General features: G+C 35.8%; 2 protein-coding genes across 5 annotated transcripts; both read right to left on the bottom strand.

Annotated features, from left to right (window-relative positions):
• Nucleotides 1–3,319: 3,319 nt before the first annotated feature.
• Nucleotides 3,320–12,141, bottom strand: LOC133862699 (F-box protein At4g00755-like). Of its 4 annotated transcripts, none has more exons than XM_062298549.1 (7): nt 10,674–10,934; nt 10,433–10,481; nt 10,138–10,322; nt 9,011–9,430; nt 8,741–8,913; nt 4,719–4,837; nt 3,320–3,835 (listed from the first exon to the last, which is right to left on the bottom strand). In XM_062298549.1, the coding sequence occupies exons 3-7, from the start codon at nt 10,262–10,264 to the stop codon at nt 3,553–3,555; spliced, it is 1,122 nt and encodes a 373-aa protein (XP_062154533.1). In that variant the 5' UTR covers nt 10,265–10,322; nt 10,433–10,481; nt 10,674–10,934; the 3' UTR covers nt 3,320–3,552. The 4 variants fall into 4 exon arrangements, with proteins under 4 accessions (XP_062154533.1, XP_062154531.1, XP_062154532.1 ...); XM_062298547.1 differs by having other exon boundaries at nt 10,433–10,473; XM_062298548.1 differs by lacking the exons at nt 10,433–10,481; nt 10,674–10,934 and adding an exon at nt 12,002–12,141.
• Nucleotides 12,142–16,630: 4,489 nt separating this feature from the next.
• Nucleotides 16,631–19,184, bottom strand: LOC133863574 (F-box protein PP2-A13). The gene is made up of 3 exons (XM_062299577.1): nt 18,179–19,184; nt 17,976–18,094; nt 16,631–17,272 (listed from the first exon to the last, which is right to left on the bottom strand). The coding sequence occupies exons 1-3, from the start codon at nt 18,488–18,490 to the stop codon at nt 16,849–16,851; spliced, it is 855 nt and encodes a 284-aa protein (XP_062155561.1). The 5' UTR covers nt 18,491–19,184; the 3' UTR covers nt 16,631–16,848.
• Nucleotides 19,185–22,166: the final 2,982 nt, after the last annotated feature.

Genomic DNA, 22,166 nt, shown 5'->3' with positions numbered 1-22,166 from the left:
TCCAAGATTGAAAAACTTTGTATTAACCATAGTCCTGTAGCTGTGATACCATGAAATAAAAGATAAAGTAAAGGAAATTAAAAGCATAATAAAGAAAATTGACACAGTGGAAATTTATGTGGTTTGGTTCGGTTCCTACACCAAGAAGTTGAAGCCCTAAGGCCTAAATTTTGCTCATATTTACTTGATGAAATTATAGTACAAAATACTCGTATTTATAGGAGACTTTGGTCCACCTTTTTCATATGGTTGATCAATAGATTTTTTTCCCAAGTATATTAATCTTAATTTTTTTTTTAAAAAAAATGATTATATACAATCTCATAGTCTACTTTGGGTTTGGGAATATTTGCGAGACTTGTTTGACTCAAACTTTAATATGTTATCACTCTGGATGAGGGATTCAGATCCCATACAATGAAGCAGTTTCATTGCAAGACAAGAATCCTCTAAAAATTCTTGCAGGTGAGTAGATTATCTGAGCAAGTAAATACCGCACCCAACTCCCATTCCCAAAATTCGAGCAAGAAATTTCAAAAAATACCGCACCACATGCTCTAGCTGTGGACTCTACCGGCAACCATGGACACTCGCACCACATGCTCTAGCTGTGGACTCTTAAGTGCTCTTGGCCAATGGGTTCATGATGTTTGCTTAATTCTCGATCATTCAGGTGCCGCTTTATCTTTTTAGTGTGTATTCCAAAGATATCAAAAGCACTCTCGGCTATGATAATTCCACGCTCAATCTCCTCAGCACACATAAGGAGCTCGGTGAAAATGTCAAGTCTTTTCACCCTTATGTCACATTAAAACAGTTGGTTTGATCAAGCTTTTTCTTTATCCTTTCTGTTTTATGTTTTTAAAACAAAAATATTAATAAACAACTTAATACATAGAACTCTTAAAGTTGTCTTTACCTTCATGTCACACGTTAAAATATTTTTTCAAAGAAAAAACAAAAAAAATACTCTTGAAAAACATATCCACAGTTTTAGGCCTTTCGTACCAGTGACTACTATATCAGCATTGTGATGAAGGGCTGACCAAAATTTGAGTCCTCATCAAATGTCAACAAAGCAGATCCCAATAATACATGTACATGGGTGAGTGAACGAAACTGAGAGGTGAAACGCTCCGTTCTTTCTCCTGAAGACATCTCCACCACTGATAACCATGGCTACCGAAGAGGAGGTAGTTAAATCCACTCCCTCCTCCTCCCCCTTCCCCTTTACTCCCCTCCTCTTCCCTCCCCCTTCATTTCCAACCTCTTTTGAGGCTCCGACTGCCTTCTCGAAGGCCATATCCGCCTCTTTGGAGGCTATATCTACCTCTTTTGAGGTATTATCTTTGAATATCAATTTTGTTGGCTCCTCCATCAACAATCGTTCGAATTCCGCCTTGCCCAGCCGTTCTTATCCGCGGATCCATCATTTTTTTGAAGTCTTTAGATTTGGGTTTTTCAAACTCAGTTCTATCAACTTTAGGAAGCTCTACCCTCAGACACGCCACTCCACCGTGCTCCTCGGCTTCACCGCTTCCATTTGCCACCGATCCCGTCTCCATCCAGCCAACACGCGCTGACACGTGGCCCATACGCGCTCGCGAGTAGATCTCACTCGCTAGCATGTCTCTCACGCGCCAACGCGTAGACGGCTTTCTGCTATACGTTTGGCCGTCTGCCACCTCATCCGCTGTCTTCCGCTCCATTATGCTGGCTTTGCTATTTTGCTTATATTTTTTCTGACCTTTTTATTTTATGTCTCTTCTCAGTGTTTCTTGTAGTTGTTACTCGCCAAGTATGAACGCCAATTAATAAGCCCGCGTCATTCATTTGATGCACTATCTTTTATTGTCTACTTTCTCTCACTACAAAAATTTTAAGAATTCTCGACGGTTTGAAATCGTCCAGAAATTACAAAAAACCATCTAGAAAAAAGGTCCAGAAGATTTTTTCTGGACGGTTTTGAAACCGTCCAGGAAAATGTGTCGCTAATCTGAGTTATGGACGGTTTTGAGCCAAATCGTCCGCAATTCCAGATGGTTTGGCCCAAACTATCCAGAATTAGTTTTTTTTTTTTTTTTTAAAAAAAATATATATTTTTTTAAAACAAAATTATAAGCATTATTATTTTTTAATATAATTATTATTGTTATTATTTTTTTTGTCTAGTTGCCTTTTCTTCCATAGCCATCTCGCCGGCTAAAGGGACCACCGGAAGGTTGTAATAGTCACACGTATCCGATCTTCATTTCCATCAGCTTCTTCTGCACCGCACCCATGCTCTCGCACTACCCATCAAACATTAATTCCAAACCCAAAACAAACACAATATATAAAACAAACACAATCCAAACCTAAAAAAAAAAAAACAAAGATCCATCTGGTGGTTTGGAAGAGAGTAGTGACAAGGAGGCTGGAGGGGGGAGAGGAAGAGAGAACCGGTCGGAAATCCACCTATTCCGGCCGGATCTCCCTTTGTACTCCAGCCGAGCGTAGGTTTCAGCCGGATCTATTAAACCCACGCATGTACACCGGCGTAGGTTTGTCGAATCTAGCCAAAAACCGTCACGAGTCTCGTTCCCACCGACCGTCCAAATCCCGTTGACGTCCGTCTTCATCGCCGGCCGGAGAGAGGAAGAAGAACGAGAGAGAGCTGTAAGAAACAGGAAGAAGAACGATGGTGTTTTTCGGAGAGAGGAAGAATTAAGAACGAAGGTTTTGTTTTAAAAAGAAAAAAAAAAAGAAAAAAAAAAAAAAAAAAAAAAGAAAAAAAAGAAGAAAGATGTTACAGACTGTTTCAAAAAAGTTACAGATGTAAACAAACCGTCTGTAACTTATGGACGGTTTCAAAAAAACCGTCTCTCAATTTATTTGAATATTAATTTCTAGACGGTTTTATTAAAACCGTCTATAAATTTACAGACGGTTACAATAAAATTGTCTGAAAATTAAAATATACTGATGATTTTAATTAAACCGTCTCTAAATTTAGGGATGGCTTTTAAAAAACCGTCTATAAATTAATTTCCAGACGGTTTTATTAAAACCGTCAGTAAAACTATAATTCTAGACGGTTTTGAATAAAACCATTAAGAAGAGGTGATTTTTTTTGTAGTGTCTAGTGTTTATTGTTGGGTTACCCGGTCCTAATTTGTTGTAATTTCCTTTTTTTTTGAAGCCTAAAGCTTAGCTTTGGCTTTAGTTTGTAGTTCCTTTTCAAGTACATAGAGATAAACAGTGATGAACCGTTTGTCACAGCATTCTCACTCACCTTAAATAGACGTAATGTCTTAACAATATCTAATAGGAAAGAGACTTACAACATCGGTAATAACACTACACGAGAAAAAAACAATATTTAAGGCTATACAACTCTTGATAGAAGGACTGCATAAGAAGAAAGAAGGATTTTCTGACATAATCCTTCATATGTTAAGGCTTTAAGAGACAAGAAACTAAAGCCAAATTCAGTTCAATAGCATCCCTTGTTTTGTTTTGGAAAAGGAGGGAGGGGGGGTTGGGATTAAGTAGATACGATATATAACAAATTCAGAGATCATCTGCGTCCCATGCTGCGTTTTCCTCTTCACCAAATTCATATTCAACATCTACCACATTTCCCTGCAACAGATTCACAATATGCTGCAAATCCCTGAGACGTCTCTGCAAGCGATCAGCAGAGATTTCACCGGGCTCATCCTCAGGTAAGCTCGGGTGGGTATGAAGCTTGTGCTTCATGTCATTCTTCAAGACAAACTTCCCAGATGGTTCAAGAATTTCTACACCAAATGCTGGTGATAAGGACCGCCCCACAACTTGAACATAAGATACGCTGCAATTTGCAATAAAGTGCATCAAACTTAAAACTATATACAACTTTCTGCCTTTCGTTTATTTGCAGCACAAGAAGAATGTCACGCAAAATATTAATTTGGAAAGAAAAAAATTGCCCCTATAGGCCCTTCTTTTGTAGAATGCTGTGAGGGCAGAAAGGCTGGATTACAAGCATTGATTATGTAGAACCATGCATGTTATGTATATAATAGCATACAGTACTGCAATAATTATACCATCCTTGAAACAGACTCCATTGGTACACTTCTTTCCACAAATTCATATTCCACAGAAACTAACAGAATCTAAAGCTTAGATATGTGCCAGTTAAGCCAGTCCCTAGTCATTCTCACAAAAGCTTAGGCTAATATCAAGAAAGTGTTAACAGGGACGTGAAAATAAAACTAGAGAAAAAAATAATCAAACTCCGAGACTCGAGAGCACGAGCTATTACCATAAAACCCTCCCCATGTGGAAGAAATAAATTTCCAAAATTTACTGATGTATGTGAAAGTGGCGGAGGCAAACCAAGCAGCAAACTGGTGACAGAAGATACAGATCTTGTTGTCCATCCTCTCCCCCTTTTATTTTTATAATTTACCTCTTGTTGGCCAATTCACAAAAATGGACATGTATGAACCGGAAGTATGAGAAAATATACAACATCACCTTTTTTTTAAGCCATATAATAGATTATAATTTACACTTAGCAGTGCAGGATTTGATTATTTTTTTTTGTGTGTGTGTGTGTGTTTTGGCCTTATAGTACTGATCTTGTTGATCAGAAAATTTTGCATTACATGGGCCAAATAAATCCTCCATAGTATAACCACAAATCAGTATTAAACATAAATCATAAAAAAGGAACGTATGAAACAAACCATATATAGAATAGGCCATCCATTTCTTGTCTCTGAACTCTACCCAGTAACTCAATCTGCAAAATTCCACCCACACAAAGTACAGGTTCTGGAAGCTTGAACTTCTGCAACTCGAATTCCTTTTCATGAGGAAGTCATTAAAGAAGTCAGCTATATCCAAACAAGCATAAGATCAAGAGAAAGAAAAGATTTCAGATAGTGCTCAGCTAAAAATGATAGAAGACAGAAGATTTCAATTGCAAGAAAGAGCAAGTAACTAATCCAAACTAGCATTAAAACTGCTAAAATTTCAAATGTGTCAACCAGTGTAATCTCTCATATCATTAATAGCTTGCTTCTATATTATCCTAGAACAGTCCACTTTCCTAAAACTGAAAATTGGTTCTTAATCTCTCAATAAGAATGGGAGTGCACTTCTCATAAAAGGAGGCAATTACCATGGAAGGATCTGTAATGCAGCTTTTATGGCTTGAGAACAATGCTATTTTCTGATCAATAGTAATTCCTCCGTTCCTTAACACAATCGGGTGTACATAAAATCCATTATGCCTTTTGTTATATATCAGTTAATCCATATGTTAGTTTACTAACTAGGGTTCTTTCATGCACACGAACTCAAACACAAACAAAAACTTTACAGAACATATATGCTGTCATTATGCCTAAGTTCACAGTATTACTGTCCCCAATCACATTTTCTGTATTGGTTGCTGGTATTGAAGTCTGTTTCACAGCTTGTGATTGATTCTGGGAAGCTCTAATCACGTCTCACAGAGCAAGAATACTGAAGGATCCATTACATTGCTTCGCATACCCCAGTAGCTATGGAAATATTGCTATCAACTCCCCGGAGCATGTCATATATGCGCAAGCTCTAAATCCTTTTATCCTAAGCTTTTGTGGAGGGGGATATGTCAATACGTGCAGACATCAGGTTCACTCCAAATCCTTTCATTGCTGAAGCTTGTCCTGGAAGGTATAGTCAAATCCAGCAGCTTCTTGAATTCACTTCAGGTCCTTGATGTGATGAAGGAGGTTGGGGAAGTGGTTTATATCTATAGGTGTATATATATATATATATAATCGGGGAATCATTCAGAGAAATGCTAAATAGTGAGACAAGTGGCGGCTTAAAATGCTTCCAAGTGTCCATTTTAAGTTAAACGGTGAGTTTAAGTTTGTCAATCAAAAGGCACGTTTTTATAACTGAACCGGTTATTTATGCGTTTAGTTATTTTTTCCTACATAAATAACTAAAACGTTTGAAGGCGAAGGCTATAAAATTGTATCATAATTGTTTGCAAAAACGTGAAGAAGAGCAGTTCCGTTTGGAAAATGCTCTACTTCCCAAATTTTTATCCCCAAAAGTGGTTCCCAAATGACGTGTCATCATCCTATGAGATGATGATACATTTTTCAAAATGATAGATTATATGAGATTGTGACATATTATTTGGGAACCAAAATTTGGGATGTGTAGCACTTCTCGTTCAATTTTCTTTTATAACTCTATCATAACTGTTTGTAAAAAAGTGAAGGAATAAGATCTGAAAAAGAGAGGCATGCTTCCTCTCCATCTCTACGCCTCATCAAAACCTCTTCAATCATCATGCGTTCAATTATTTTTTTTTAACAAAATAACTAAAACATTTGAAAGCAAAGGCTTTAACGTTTAAAAACTCCAACCTCCTTCTCCTCCATCTGAACCATGATCAAGTGAAAAAAGAAAAGAAAAAAAAAAGAAAAAAGAAAAGAAAAGACAGACTTCTTCCCCACTATTTCCGTTTCTACACTTTTTGGTTTCACACATTTGTTTTCAGATATGTTTGTCAACAAGGCTTTGTTGTACGCAGTTTTTGCATCTGAAAGATAGTCCAACGTACTGTTCATCAACAAGGTTTCAACTTTCGCTACTTCTTTCAACATTTTGTTTTGTTTTTCAGATCGTTGAAAAGCTTTTATTATACATAGTTGATGCATCTTCAAGAGCCAGTCCAACGCCAACCGTTTTAACTTTTCTTTCATCAGACTTCAAACAAGACAGAGCAAACAATATAATGTCATTGTCTCTATATCTCTCAATTCTTCTTCACACTCTACACCGAGTAAGTTTTATGAGTTTTACATTTCTTCTTGAAATTCGTTTTGTATTGTGTTATTTATTTGTCTAAATATGTATTTCTCTCCGATTATGTATTTAAAATTGTGTTTTGGGGTATTTCTTTCAGTGCTTTTGTATTCTACCATTATGTTGGTCGCTTTTAAAACTCTAACTACAAAGTATTTTATAAGTCTAAGGTTTTTTAAAAAAAGAAAATCACACCAAAACACCAGCGACCAAATAGACTTACGCGGGGGCTTAACGGAGCAGAGCACCAACGCCTTCGCAGATCTTGGACCTATGGCACAAGACTGAGCCGCGCACCCTCACACAAACGTCTTTTTCATTTCTTTTTTCCAGTATGATATTACCGCCCACAGAAACACTAGTCTTTTCTTCTTTTGTTTAGTATGAAGGAGGCGTTATATTTGTTCTGCATGGCCTTTCTGCTCTTGAGACACTGTAGCACTGCCTTTTCCCATAGATTTGAGAAAGATTGGTTTTTTTTTTTTTTGGTAAGCGCGCCTTTTATCATAGATTTGACTCATTTGAGAGAGATTTATTTATTTATTAGTAAGTGAAGGATTTGTGTGGGTAAATTTCTTCCGTGTGCTGTTTTCCACATGGAACCATACAGAATGCTGCTTTTGGTTCATTGGTGCCAAAATTACGTACAAATTGTTTTTTAGTTGAGTTGATCACTGTTGTGATAAGACAAGTTTTTTTTTTTTTTTTTTTTAATAATATTTTTAAGAGTGTTTTGCATGTGTTTTTATTGTTTGTTACTATTTTGTGTATTGTTTCCTTGCACTCTTGGTGCCATGAAGCAAGGAGATTAAATAATTTACAATATCGTATTTTCATTCTTATTCCTAAATTTTTAGTTTGTTTCTTAAATTAAATGTAGCATTCTAATAAAATAACTCAATTTTTTTTAAAAAAATATTTTGTACATTATCTATTAATTTTTAAATATAAGCACATGACACAGTTTAATTCGTACAAAGTTCTTAAATTTCATGCTTACAGACTTGATAAATTTTATGTAGCATTTTAATACAGGTTATCCTGTTTGTAAATATTGAATACAAGTTATTGCAATGATGTGAAGGCACTATTTTGTTCTTTGTTTTTGTGAATTCCTATATTATGTAAAAGGTCTCTTGAATTAACATCTATAAAAATTTAATACATGTGATTTATTTTGCTTCCTTACGAGATAATTTACAATATACATTTACGTATTTTCATTCTTATTCCTAAATTTTTATTTTGTTTCTTAAATTAAATGTAGCATGCTAATAGAATAACTTAAAAAGTTTTTTTTTTAAACTACTTTGTACATTATCTATTACTTTTAAAACATAATCACAAGACGCAGTTTTAATTCATAAAAACCCACGCATGACGAGGGGTATATGCTAGTGCTTATAATTGACAAGTCATACCCACTTTCAACTTTCCAAATAAGTTGCAATAAAATATAAGCATAAACAGTGTTTCACATAGGGCAGCTAGATGGGCTGCTTTTTTCAGGTTCTGGGAAGGTGATCAGCAGTGGACTGTCTAGTTGGGTTGAGACCTCTGTCCCTTCCCTGATCCTTAGTCTTGTCTCTTTTGTTGGTAGAAGAAGATAGGGGAAAAGGGGTGATTAAAGTGCTTAAAAAATATTATGGCAGAATGGAAAGCAGGCCAGAAGAAAGAAACAAATTTTCAAGCTAAAATCAAAAGGAAAGAAGATTTGGTCGGCAAAGCAGTGTACTTTTAGTTAAGTGTCGACAGAGGGGATGACTTGTGGCTAGGGGTGCTTCCCAGTCCAATATTTGTGATCACTAGACATCCCTAATCCCCTCACACCAGAAACCACCTAAAATAAAATGTAAAAGGAAAAAAGAAAACAGAAAGTAGTCTTAGAGCACACCTGAGCCATTGGAAATTCTTGCGAAGTGTAGGTCCATACGAACTTGTCATCAGCAGAACCAGGACATGAGTCAATAGGGAGATCACTCCCTACATCCGCAAGGTTTCTGGGATGACCCATTCGAAATCGCACAGATCTAGCCGAATATATAGGTAAACCCGATTGAAAGTAAGCTGGACAAGTAAAGATATCACATCATCATCAAAAGATGTGTAAACGGTCAAAACAAACTAGAAGAGCACATAGATTGCAGAAGTTTTGACACTACACCTTGGAAAGGGCGTATATTGATCTCAGTAACAACACACAACTCACTTGCCAACTTGTATATTAGTGTCTCGGGTATCGCAGGATTACTTTGTCCTTTACTTGACCAGTACGAACCCCTCCGTTCAACAATATCTGCTGGTTCCAGAGTATTTTCAATGCTTTCCTCTGGATAATTATCAGTGCTAGATGCACTAAGTGCTTGTGAAATGCAATTCCCAACAAGAAATGATGTACAATATCGAGCTAAAAGAGCATAGACCCTATCATCCCTTTTCAAAGATTCCCATTCCATTTGATAGCTAGATCCGACTTCAACAGGCTCTTTTTCGCTGCCATTGTTCAATTCAATAACACGAGCAACTCTAGATAACTGAGGAAACATTCGCAAGCAGAACTGCTTCCAAAGACCATTTGCAATTACTGCAGAACATCAAAAGTTCAAACCAATCATTATCTTTAGTCTCTGCTGCAACTAAACCCCTTTGAAAAAGAGCTTTCAATAATTATTTTTCCCTTAAAAGTTCAATCGCATAGGTTATGCAAGAAGCATAACATATCAACCAAAGGTGATATCACCTCAGACTACAACTCTATGAGAAGAGGTAGAAAAAAAATACCGGGCATTGAATTCGTTATCTTTCTTTTCCCTTTAAGAAAAAAATAGAAAATACACATCTGACACAATGTTTTACTATCAAATAAAATTCTAACACCCATTATCCATCCGCTCTCCAGCATCCAATTTTTACAACTTCACTTAATTCATCTATTCCCCTAACGAAGTAGGTTACCTACTTAAACAATGCCTCTTTCTAATTGTTCCTTCATGTTAGAAAGACAACCAGAATGATCAAGTTTTCTATTTAAAGTTAAGTACAAAAATATTTATCATATATGGTAATCACTCATACCAAAAAGATGTAAGTAACAATTACTACCATAACAATCACTCATATATGCCAATGAGCTTTAGCTCAAATGGTGCTTCCCCCCTTTGTAGCAAGGTGGAGGGTGAGGTTGTGGGTTCAAGTCCAACGTGTTACTTATCAATAAAAAAGAAAAAAGAAAAACAATTACTACCATTGTTGTAAGCATAACTAAAAAGACATTTAACTGTTTTAGCTCACCACAATGTCGCCAAGACCGTGAGACGAAACTAGCACGGACAAGATCAGACGGATCCTCCAAATAAGTTAGAATCTCCGAAGACAGGTCGGGGCCAAGCTTATCAAATAAATCCATACGAGCTTCCATGTCAAGTAACTACTCCAAATTATAAGCCAAACCCAGTTGTCTGTTCAGCCTTCAAAACCTGAATTAGCATTTACAAACTCAATTTATCAAAGCTTACAGTGATAGCTTTAAAAATGGCACAAAAACCCCCCATTCATGAAAATGCCCATCAAACTTCAACAGAATTACCAGAACTCTCAACCTCATCGCAAACCCTTGTCTGTCCATTACTGCAAAGCTTACAATTACGGTAAATTTTCACCAATTCAGGAAAACATCAAATTTAAAATAAAGGAAAGGAAGAGGCTAAAAGGATTAATTGCATGGACAAAGAGAAGGAGTCGTTCTTTGTTTTTCTAGCAAGAAAATATCTTTGAAAGATCTTTATTTATTTGCCTTAAATAAAGATCTTTTTTTTTTTTTTTTTTACCTTTGTTCATCAACAAGAAAGTGTCTCTATGACCCCCAAACTCAGAGAGAGAGAGAAGTTGTTTGCGATAATCGTAACAGAGAGATGAGGTATCGAGTGAGAGGCAGCCAGAAAGCGACAGCGACAAAGCCTATTTAGTAATCGAATCGAATTATGGTAAAAGTACACATTCTCCCAAGCTATCCCTCATTGTTGATATCTTTTCGACTTTTCTTACACCTAATTGCGTTAATACCAAGGAATTGTGACGGGTACACAACGAAACAAAACTCAAGATATGTGGACTATTGGAGTGAATCTCATTTTATGTGTTTGTATTGTGTAAAAATATTTTTCTCAAAAGAATATATGAATATCTCTTAAGTCTCAATAATAAAAATACCCATCATATAATTATAAAAAAACTATATATCTAAAACTAAAACAAAAAAATTAAAATTTATTATTATTATTATTATTATTATTTTAATTTCATTTATTTATTTTTTTTTGTTTTTTTAATTATGATTATTTTTCGTTTTTCTATTTTCTTTTTTATAAATTTCATTTTTTAAAAAGAAAATTTAGTATTGTTTTTATTTCGAATGTATGAGGACATTTTTGTTTATCTTATAGACATTAACATTTTTTAATAATTTAGAAGGGTCATTAATACAATTGATAATTTGAAAAAATATTAATAATTGAATGGTAGTTTAAAAGAAATATTGAATTATTTTTCACTTTTTGTTTAATTAGTTTTTTTTTTTTTTGAAGAGAGTTTAGGCTTTTCATTAAGAATAGAGTAATGATTCACTACCACCTAAATATACAACTTTTCACCACCTTGTCTATGTGGTAAGGTGGTCCCCCACTTTAATTTATTTTTAAAAAATAAAAAAACTCAAAAAATAGTGGGGGACCACCTTGCCACATAGGCAAGGTGGTGAAAAGTTGTATATTTAGGTGGCATTGAATCATTATTCTTTCATTAATGACTCATAAGAAATCACCAAATTTGGTGTACATAATCAACCACCGTATAAGTGTAAACACATCACGAGTCTACAAATAATTGCTAACAAAAAGAAACCTAACAACAGAATGATGTCTCTGCATTAGCATAAAAAACCTTTACTTGATATGGGAATAGGCTACACATTCTTGGCGAGAAACCAATGACCAGATTAATTGAACACAAAGCAAACTGGGGATGAAAACTCTCATACCATCATAGATGGTTGCTAACAAAAAGAAACCTAGCCAACAGAATGATGTCTCTACGTCAGCATAAAAACCTTTACTTGATCTGGGAGTAGGCCACACAACTTGGGCTAAAAAGCAATGACCTGGGTTAAGCTGACGAACAGAGCAAAGCCGCCAAATGATGGACAGAATACCATAAAGCACCCAAAAAAAGCGCCAGCCGTCAAGAGGAAAAAACCGCCGGCGACGGCGCGTGTAGCACACGCGCCATTGACGGAAGAACCACAGCAGCGGAAGATCGCCAGAAGTTCTCGGCCACACCAGAACCGGCAAAAGATACGGGCGTTGTACACACGCGCAGCCGAAAAGGTGGAAAACCCCAAGCGCGTGCAGACCACGCGCCGGTGACCTGTGAGCGTCTCGGCCGGAAAAGACGGTGTTTGGATCAGAGGAAGGCGACGGGAACGGCTGGAGGGCGCGTGTCGTCTGTATATAGGCGGATCTGAGCAGATCTGGTTCCAAAGAATGTTGCGAAATTAAACCACTTCCAGATCTACCCACCGGCGGCACCAACGGCAGCTTCTCCGCTTCTGGAACCTCTGATTGGGTGTTTCCTACCAAACAAAACAGAAAAAACGACGAAAACCAAATAAAGAACAAACCACCATAGTCCAAACGGGCTAGGGGACTGAAACCACCACCGGATCAAGTCCGGGGGACAAAAAACTCTACAACCCTATTGGTCGGGAGACTCTATTCTCCAATAGACCAACCCAGGGAGGAATCAAAACCACTGAAGGGCTAAGTAGACAAAGCAAAGACCGGGAGGAGGAGGGCTCTATGCCCCCATCCCCCCGGCGAACAAGCACCGACTATTTTTTGTTTAATTAGTTGATTACTCATCTTTCTTTCTTATGTTTTTTGCTTTTTAATTTTTAATTTTTTTCTTAGGCCAGAACTTAGCAGATAATATTTCATTAAATAAAAAAAATATATTAGTTTATAAGCATGCCAATTTCAACCGATTATTGAGGGGTTACAATTTTAGATATGGGGAGCGAAATTTAAAAAATAAATAAATAAATAAAATTAAGAGGGTAAAATTTTGATTTTAAAATAAAAAATTATAGGAATATATTTTAAAAAAAAATTAGGGAATATTTTGAGCCTCGGGGACTGAAGCCTCTCCAAACCTTTTAGTAGTTCCGCTCGTGCTCTGGTAGAATCTATGGTGTATACATATAACGCGGCAGTCTAATCAATTATTGGGATTTTTATTAAAAATTAAAAATTTAAAAATTAATTTAAGGATTAATTAAACTGACACATCAGCATTATAAAATATTTTAAAGATAAAAATATGATTTTTAGAATTATATATATAATTATTATTTACTATAAACGTGAAAAAACAGCATTTAATGAATTTATTTTTTCTGTCAGTAGATTAGATTGTTTATTTATTTATTTCAAAGGAGTGAGGTTAGTCTCATTGCAAGGATGATAAGTTCCATGATACGTATTGATGACACCCACCATTAAAGCTCCTACAGGTGGGTTTACCTTTTTAATTTTAATTTTTTTACTTTTCCTTTTTTACTCCGTTTGATGGTTTATGAAAAGAATAATGCTACATATAATCTTTGTATTTTTTTTTATCCTCTAATGTGGCTTTTATTTTTTTTTTGACAGCCCAATAACCTTCATTATAATATGAGACCCAAATGACCAAAAGCTATAATTAAGGGTACAAAGACTCTTAAAAATGAAGTACATGACTAGTTCCTGACTTTGATGGCAGTTACCTTAGTAGAAGGACACAAAAAAACACCTCTCTTTTACAATAAGTTTCACTATGAGAAAATAAGAGAGCAAGATCTGATCTAAAGTCTACCATGGCAGGATGTAAAGATTAAACAACAGAACACAATCTAAAGAAGCCAAAAACATAAACTCAATAACATTGGCTGGCATAGAGCGTAAGGAGTCGTCGATAAATCTGTATAATGTTTCTTCTAAATGAAAAAAAAAAAAAAAAAAAAAAAATGCTATGGAATAAGTTTATCCACGTATTGGAATAAAACTCCACCAAAACCTGCTCAATAATAAGCCTATTCATGTGCTTGAATATAAGTAACCCAATTGTGCACCCAAACATCAGTATTATTCTTGATCAAAACGTTACCGACGTCCTAGAAAAGAAATATCTCAGGTTGTGCAACTCATCATCATTCTTTCCTCCTCGAACGTTGCCGACAACCCCTGAAACAGCACATAAAGTGTAGATCAAAAAGAGAAAACTCAAATGCACCCTCCACACTCCTCGTACCAATCTAAGCCTCGTTAGGAACAAAAAACCGATATTTGCTTATAACTTTGAACATCCCAATCATAGAGCGAAACCCACCAACTCCAAATCCTCAAAAGGATTAGAGGAAAACACATTCACCTCTTGGGCTTGTAGAGAGCCACCTAGAGGGAAGAAATCCAATAGCCCACAACTTGGTGCTAGGTTGAAAACAAAACCATAAACAGAAAGTAATTAAACAAGACGAAAAAAAAAAAAAAAAAAAACAAAGAGTAGGGGGTCGGGGACATTGCCCCCTTCCCCCTCAACCAAGATCTAAATTGATATGACTTTTAAAATCATTATTTGATCAAAATTTAATAGTAATTTTAAGAGCCATATTAATTTTGAGAGATAGAAGAGAGACATAAAAGTGATATATAACATTACTATACAAGAAGTGGGCAACCGGCACATTTTACCTTTTTTTTAAAAAAATAATAATAAAAAAAAATTATTGCATATCTTAATAAGTTGCTTAATTTTTACTCCTCCTCTTCTTCTTCTTCTTCTTTCTTTTTTTTTTTTGTTAAAAAAAAAAAAAAAAAAGTACATCTTTCCTAAAAACTAGAGAAGAGTGATGGAAGGGTCTCTGCCTCTACAAATAGGAAAAAGATGAAGAAGGGGGAGAAAATGAAATACTTGTTAAAACAGTTTTTAATCGTGGCCCAAATTACGGCGTAATGAGCGCACAAGTTGACACTTCTATTGACATATTCTCTTCCTCTACTTTCTAATATGAGAAGATATGTCCAATGATTTAGGATAACAGGAGGTGAATTATTTTTACTAGTATATATCCAGAAATAAATTAAGCAGATCATCCTAGGGTTATAACTTTATCCAAAAAAAAAAAAAAACAGGTTACCTAGCTAAGGGTTTGTTTGGGTTTGTGATTTTAAAATGCAGTTAAGCGATTGGTAAAATCGCAGTTTGACCTTTAAAAAATTAAAATTGCATGTTTAGCCTCTAAAATTATGCGTTTTTAAAAAAACACCACATTATCTACGATTTAAAAATGCAATTTTTTACATTTTCGAATTACAATTTTTTAAAAACGCAGTTTTTAAACGATTCATTTTTAGATAATGTTATAATACACCCATGAAAACTCACGCCGGAGGCTCCATCCGTGGACTCTTTAGCATTGTGATGCAACTTTCGTTCTCCGTGGCCAATGGTTCATGATGTTTGCGTCATTCTTGATCACGGCTGGTGCAGGTGCCACTTTATCCAAAGAGATCAATCCATGCACTATTAATCTCCTAAGCACATGCAAGGACCTCCATCGGTGCAAATGTCGGCGTCCTTCCCGGCCTTCTTGCCGATCAAGGTAACGCCAATGTGGCTCGTGTTGTAAGACGGCTCGGCCATGAACTTTCCCCGCTATTTTCTCATCGGCTTGCCACGAGCAGAAACATCTTCAAGCCAGCGGCGTGGCAAATGTACGTGTTTATACATTTACGCAGTTCAAGCGTGAATGAGAGATTATTATTGTTGGTTAGATTGATATCTAGCAAGTGTGATTTTATTCGCCAAACTTCATCATTATAACTGGATCCGCATCTCCAACAATTTGCTATTGCGAGAAAGTTTTTATTCGTCCACTGCTTGAGCAAGTGAGCAAGCTATTCAGCAGCAAAATTGCTGAAATTTCATTATAATTCTTATTGGCTAGATCAAGTTTGACGTAGGGCTTGCTAGGCATAAGATTTCCTTTTCTTTTTGTTTTATTTTTGAACCTAAAATGGAACTAAATTAACCTCATGCCAAACAATAGGGGGACCATGTTTCTTAAAAATTTTGTTTGGCTCTTTTGTTTTTTTGTTCTCAAAACAAAAATAATAACAGACAATAAAAAATACAATTCTCCTAAAACCACAAAAATAATTTTTATCTTTAGTTCACATCAGAACACTTTTTGAAACCAAAAAAAAAAACAGAAAACACCTCCCAAAACACAGTAACAAACAAACAGAGTACAGAGCAAGAGTGATGCAATACCCTAAAACATACTTGGGAGAAAGAAAGAAAAAAATGAAATAAACGACAGAGAGCAAGGGCAAAACTACCAAGTAGGCAAGTACTAGCCGCAGCCACAAAACTCAAGGCATGGAGCAGTACTAGAATGGCCATCCGCAGTATTTCCAAGGCCAGCTTTCAGTTACCAGCCAACTGTAGCTCCATTCTTCGTTCAAGCCATTACTATTGATCGAATGGCAGAAACACAATTCCATAAATCACTTGGTACGTACAATTCTTAAACAGTTTTCATTCCATACCCTAAGAAGATGTTGAAGGTGCCAAAGGCAGTCAGGCATTCAAGCCATCCCTTTTAATTTTGTGAACAGCAAAGCGGGGGGGGGGCTACTAGGAGACTAGGGAACCAGAAACAGAAGGGAGATCTAAGATGTGGAAGCAAAGATAAATCAAGCATTTGACATTTTATTATTTTGGTCAAACACAACTGCAAACAATCTAAATAGCCAACAATATAAAGAAGCAAAGATTACACAATTATACATGGAAAGAACATTATGGGCCCGAAAAAAGACCTATTTGAATGTCCTTCCTTTTAGGGAAGCCAAGCACCTACTGGGCTGCACACGGCACACCTCTATATATTTCTACAGCTTTACCTGCCTACAAAAACAATCTAGCCTCTTTCCCTACATTTTTGGGGTATATGAACACAGAGTCTACACAGAGACCACCTTTGGTGTGAGTACAATCGATCTGAGTCAAGGAAAATTTGATCTTCATCGATGCATTGGTGCTCCCAACAACAAAGTCTCCCGCATGGTAGTTGACCCAGTTCCCAGGATTGTCCAAATAGCACTTGGACACAGCATGTTGACCATCAGAAGTTGTTAGCTGGAAGCTTGCAGGTTTTATCTCCCAGCCATGGATATGCTCGGAATTACAAACCCGACGACCCCTTCTCTTGGAGGACCTGCCAAGCTGGAGTCTGAAGTACAGACTATACGTGCCTGCAGGGAATGGGAACTCAAACTCACCATCTGCTTCCAACCACCAGATTTGTTGGAGATACGCCACCGTCTGGAACCTACATGCGAGAAAACGTCACAAGTTAATCATCTCGAGTTCTCATAACACAAGGAAACAAGACCATAATAGAAAAATACTACAAATGAGTAAAATAAAAGTTAGATTGATCACATGTATAATTTGTTTCGTTATAGGTGAACATTAGAATGTTGTCAGTAACAAGTTCAAACCAACTTCCTTATCACCTTTATACCCAAAAATGTTATCAAACTTCGCAATTCATCCATCATATTTCACTTGTGGAGAAAAGCGAGAGGGATGATGAGAGTTTAAGGAAACACAGATTTTACAATGATCAAGATAATTTACTTGACCATTACAAGTTACAGAAAATGTCACCAGAGAAGGCTAGGTATCCAGCATTTTCAGAAAGGAATATCAATTCAAAAGTTGAAACAACACAAAAGCATGGAGACGATCGACATCTGCGTGGCTTAGCAAAATGATTTATCATCTATCTCTAAAGCAAGCCTCCTCAAGTCCAAGAGAAAATCTCATGCAGGACATATAAATTCATTTTCAAATTCGCTAATAACACTATACGTATCTTTGAATATGAACGAACAGAGAACGTGTCAGAGTTGAAGAGAAATGCTTCGGGTACTACAAATTTCAATACAAAAAGAGTTACGAGATTAATCCACAAACATCAAACTTAAAATAATGGCACAATCACATCGTCTTTATCATAATTATCCCACCTAGACTCCTCAGTTGAAATGTGCTTCCAGTATCTCCGATCATCTATTCCGGTTATCCTAAGACCCTTCGACGAAATCGACAAACAAACGCCGCCCGTACTTTTATCCAGCCAAAGTTCCTTCGCAAAATAAAAATTCTCAACAAATCAATGAAATGAAAATAAATCTTAACAGATAGACACAGAGAGATATAGAGAGGGTACCTTTGTGCCATTATCAAAGGGATTAGGTCCGCAAAGCCTGGCGTAGATATCCCTTTTCCCCAATTTCACCAAAGTTTCCTCATCAAACACTTTCTCCACGAGACACCGATAGTTTGGAGGCAATTTCGATTCCCATATAAAATTCGCCGTAGAAGCGGCCCGAAAAGCCCGGTTCAAACGCGCCAATTTGCAAATCTCGGGTGGGTCCAAGGACATCAGAATCAAAGCCACACAACTCTCAGGTATATCCCCCAACCCGGTCTTCAATGGAGGATCCGTGTCCGACATGCCTACAGATATTTTACCACCCATATCAAACCCAAAACCTAAAGCCCCGAATTTGGATCCAAAAGTTTAGATCCTGGTACAGAGAGAACGAAAACCCAGAAATTGAATTTGGGTTAAAGCTTGAATTTGAACCTGAATTTGTAAATCTTCTGGGAGAGATTAAGGGAGAGAAATGTAATGTCAAACCCAGAGGTGGAATTCAAATTCATGGAATTTCAAGTCCCAGGATCTGGAAATTCAATTCGAGGATATTTGGATAAGGGCGAGTGGTATAAATGGCATCGGATACCAGAGGAAGCCTGAAAACCCAGGAATTTAACCCAACTAGAATAACAAAAAGAGATATCTGTGATCAAAGCTCAAGCGGTGACTACTTTGTTAGATAAGAGAACAGGCCTGGAAAAATCAGGGTTTGGAACATTTACTTTATGGTGGGACAGAAAGGTTTGGGCAGGGACCAGTATAAATCTGAAATATCAGTATTTGGAACGAACATGTATACTTTGTGGTGGAGCTGAAAGGGTTGGGTGTGGATGAGTATGAATCCAAGGACACGTACTGTGCGGATGCGTACGGAACGACACGAAGAAGCAGCCAAGATAGAGAGAATGTTCGAGAGAACCAGAGTTTCTGCACCTGATCCTGGTTTTGCGTTGGTATTAACAAGATTCTTAATCTACTTATCCATGGCAACTGTCGAGAAAAATGTTGGCCGTTCGTATTCGACATACGGCATTACGGCGGCTTACGCCATGACAAGATGGCGCCACGTCGATCAAAAGATGATAAACGAAGTCCTTTGTTTTGTTGTTACTGATCGGCGGTTCCCGCTGATTTCACGGAGGGTCGTTAATTTTTGGAGTAATTCTAGAATTTTGGTTTTTAAAAAAATGATGTAACTTTTAAATTTATTATTTAATTAAAATTTAATAGTAATTAATTTAAGTTTAATGATAATTTTAAAAGGTATATCATTATATGATGGATACAAAATGAACTTATAGAATTACTCTAATTTTCGCAAAATTGATATAAATTCATTTAAAAATTAACGGATTATAATTGATAGGTTTTTATCTGTTTAATTGAATGGGACAAATTAGGATCGACTTATATAATCTTACACTCGTACTTCGACACGACACAACTCAATCTTGACATAGAACATTTAGAGCTAAGTTTTTTTATATGACCTTCAAACCGACACAGTCTAAATACAAAATTAGTAGATTATAAATGAAAGGTACGGCCAAGTTTAATTAAATGCATTAGGTTATGGTTAACTTAACTTATCTTATCTTATATTTATATTTGGACATGATTCGAACTCAACGGTCAATACACGAATACGAATTACCATTCCTACTCTCATGAAAATCCAACTATCTCAAACCTTTGAAAGTAATGGAGTGGTCGGTCACTTCTATTAAATTGTCGCTGGTCAACCATCCTTAATGAGAGAGATTTGATGGCCGCGATCATCCCAATAAGAACATATCACATTAAATTTGGTCCGCATCAAATTAATATATTCAATATCAAATTTGATGGTCACGAGTAGAGTAATAATATGATAGGGCCACGGAATATTGCCAAATAAGCACAATAAGGCGAATGCATTAACAGCGATTACTTGTTTGTGTTTTGCTACCTTTTTCGTTGTGGTTCGGGTGGCTTCTAGTTTGATCCCCTTTATTTTTTCCCGTATTTGAATAAATAAATAATTTTTTTTTATAAAAAAAACACTGTTTGTCAAGCCCTACTAGTGACAATGCAAATGGCAATCATTGAGATGTTGTGGTCCTTGTGGATAAGTACAAGATACAATATGATAATTTGATGTGGGTTTAGTTTCTATAATTATTTTGCTTATATTTAATTAAGTTAAAGATAAGGATCTAATTTGATATTTAACAGATTAATAATCAACCCAACCTTGGTCTTCCTCTGAAAATGTCAATCCAGAATATAAAATTATGCCAATATATTCATAATTTAACTTCACAACTCATGCATTATTATGTAAAATAAAACCCCTTTTTCCTGACTACTCTATCTTTTCAGTTTTCAACAACTCTTTATTTAATTAAATTACTTTAATCAGGCTTAAAAAAAAAAATTTCATGACATTAAATAGGTTTAAAATAATTAGTGTGTTATGAACAAATTCGGTTATGCACATAACATATTCTCATTTGAGCAATGTTAGAATGAGAATTAAAGTCTTATTTGTGTCCTCTCAAATGTTATGTGGCTTTAAAATTATCATTAGATTAAAATCTAATAATAATCATCTCAAATTTAATGATGATTTTAAAAATTACATGATATACAAAAGAACACAATAAGTACTGTAGCCCTCCTTACAATATTATCCGACTCATAATTTTTTATTTTTTTTTTTGACATGTCCACACAAGAGGGGGAGGGGAGATTCGAACTAGTGACCTCCGCTTCATGCGACGTGGTCTCCAGCCGATTGAGCTACCCCTTAGAGATTCCGACTCATAAATCATGATGTGCCGCAATAACGCCCGTTTTAAATATCTCCAACAGGTCTATTCTTCTTAAGATGGTGAGATCTTATCCTATCGAAAAATAAAATAAAAAATTAGACCATATCACGCACGAAATGTTTACTAATGATTTATTAGATTTTCTTTCACACTAATCAAAGAGTCACATCATTTTCACATTAATTTTTCCACTTTCGCTTTCAGATAAAAAAAAAATATATATTTTGTTAGCACATCAAAACAATGTATCAAAAAATGGGACAACCAAAGATGGAATATTATTTGTTCAAGCAAATATCAAAACATAAACCTCATCAACTAGGCATGGGAAAAGGATGTTGTTAAATACCGTATCAAAACAATTTGTGTTTGATCAAGGATTTTGAGGTGAGGTTATTTTTTAATAGTGTTGGTATAGTTTTTGGTACGGTGACGTAAGCCTTGATAAAGAAATTATTCAATTGCTGCAAAATAACAAACATAAACAAATAAACTTGCTGAGTGTGCCGGTTGGATCCCACTCAAATGCGTACGTTAGTCTTTGCAAAGCACTTCGTATTAAGTGTAAAAATACAAAAATTCATCTGGTTGATACCGGGTAGTTATTAAGGATTTTATCAAGAGAGAGAGAGAAAGATAAATCTTTCTAGGATGTTATTAAGGACGTTCGAGCGAATAAGCAAATTAAAATTTTTTGGTAGAGAGGTATCTTCTAATTTATATCTAATTGCTCTTATGGATGAAATACACGTACTCTTTATTTATGGTCTAGGTCAACGACCCTCGATTAAAGCTTTTATTTAATTATTCATCCCATGAAAAAAATAAAAATCAATTATAATTACGATTTCACAAATTTCACAAATAATTGCTTGTTTGGAATAAATGACCGAAGACCTATAATTGTGGTTTAATTTAAATCACAATAAATACTCTTGACATATGGGCCACACATTAATATATTAGGAAAATTCTTGCCTAATTTTCCTTTAAAATACTACTGTTGTTGATTATTTAGGCAACGTTACCTTGTAAGCAATTAAACCATTAAGATAATCCTAAAAAGGAGCTTTCACTGACACTGACCAGCACAAATCATAATAAAGCTAAGTGTTCTCTTTGTAGAGCTGGGGTCAGCACAGAGCCAAAGGACCACAGATTATGGACCAGTTATCTCTTTCTTT

The sequence above is a fragment of the Alnus glutinosa genome, chromosome 3, assembly GCF_958979055.1.
Source record: "Alnus glutinosa chromosome 3, dhAlnGlut1.1, whole genome shotgun sequence".
Taxonomy (NCBI): domain Eukaryota; kingdom Viridiplantae; phylum Streptophyta; class Magnoliopsida; order Fagales; family Betulaceae; genus Alnus; species Alnus glutinosa.
Note: the sequence above shows the minus strand (reverse complement) of the source record. Positions and strands in the feature narration are given on the sequence as shown.

Excerpts from the sequence above, each read along its gene's own strand:
- LOC133862699 (XM_062298548.1), bottom strand. The coding sequence starts at position 10,264 with ATGGAAGCTCGTATGGATTTATTTGATAAGCTTGGCCCCGACCTGTCT. Across the intron at positions 8,914-9,010 it reads CAATATACGCCCTTTCCAAG|CTTACTTTCAATCGGGTTTA; the intron begins GTGTAGTGTCAA and ends TTACTTGTCCAG. Across the intron at positions 3,836-4,718 it reads GATGGCCTATTCTATATATG|CGTATCTTATGTTCAAGTTG; the intron begins GTTTGTTTCATA and ends TGCAAATTGCAG.
- LOC133863574 (XM_062299577.1), bottom strand. The coding sequence starts at position 18,490 with ATGGGTGGTAAAATATCTGTAGGCATGTCGGACACGGATCCTCCATTG. Across the intron at positions 18,095-18,178 it reads CCTTTGATAATGGCACAAAG|GAACTTTGGCTGGATAAAAG; the intron begins GTACCCTCTCTA and ends TATTTTGCGAAG. Across the intron at positions 17,273-17,975 it reads ATTTCAACTGAGGAGTCTAG|GTTCCAGACGGTGGCGTATC; the intron begins GTGGGATAATTA and ends TCTCGCATGTAG.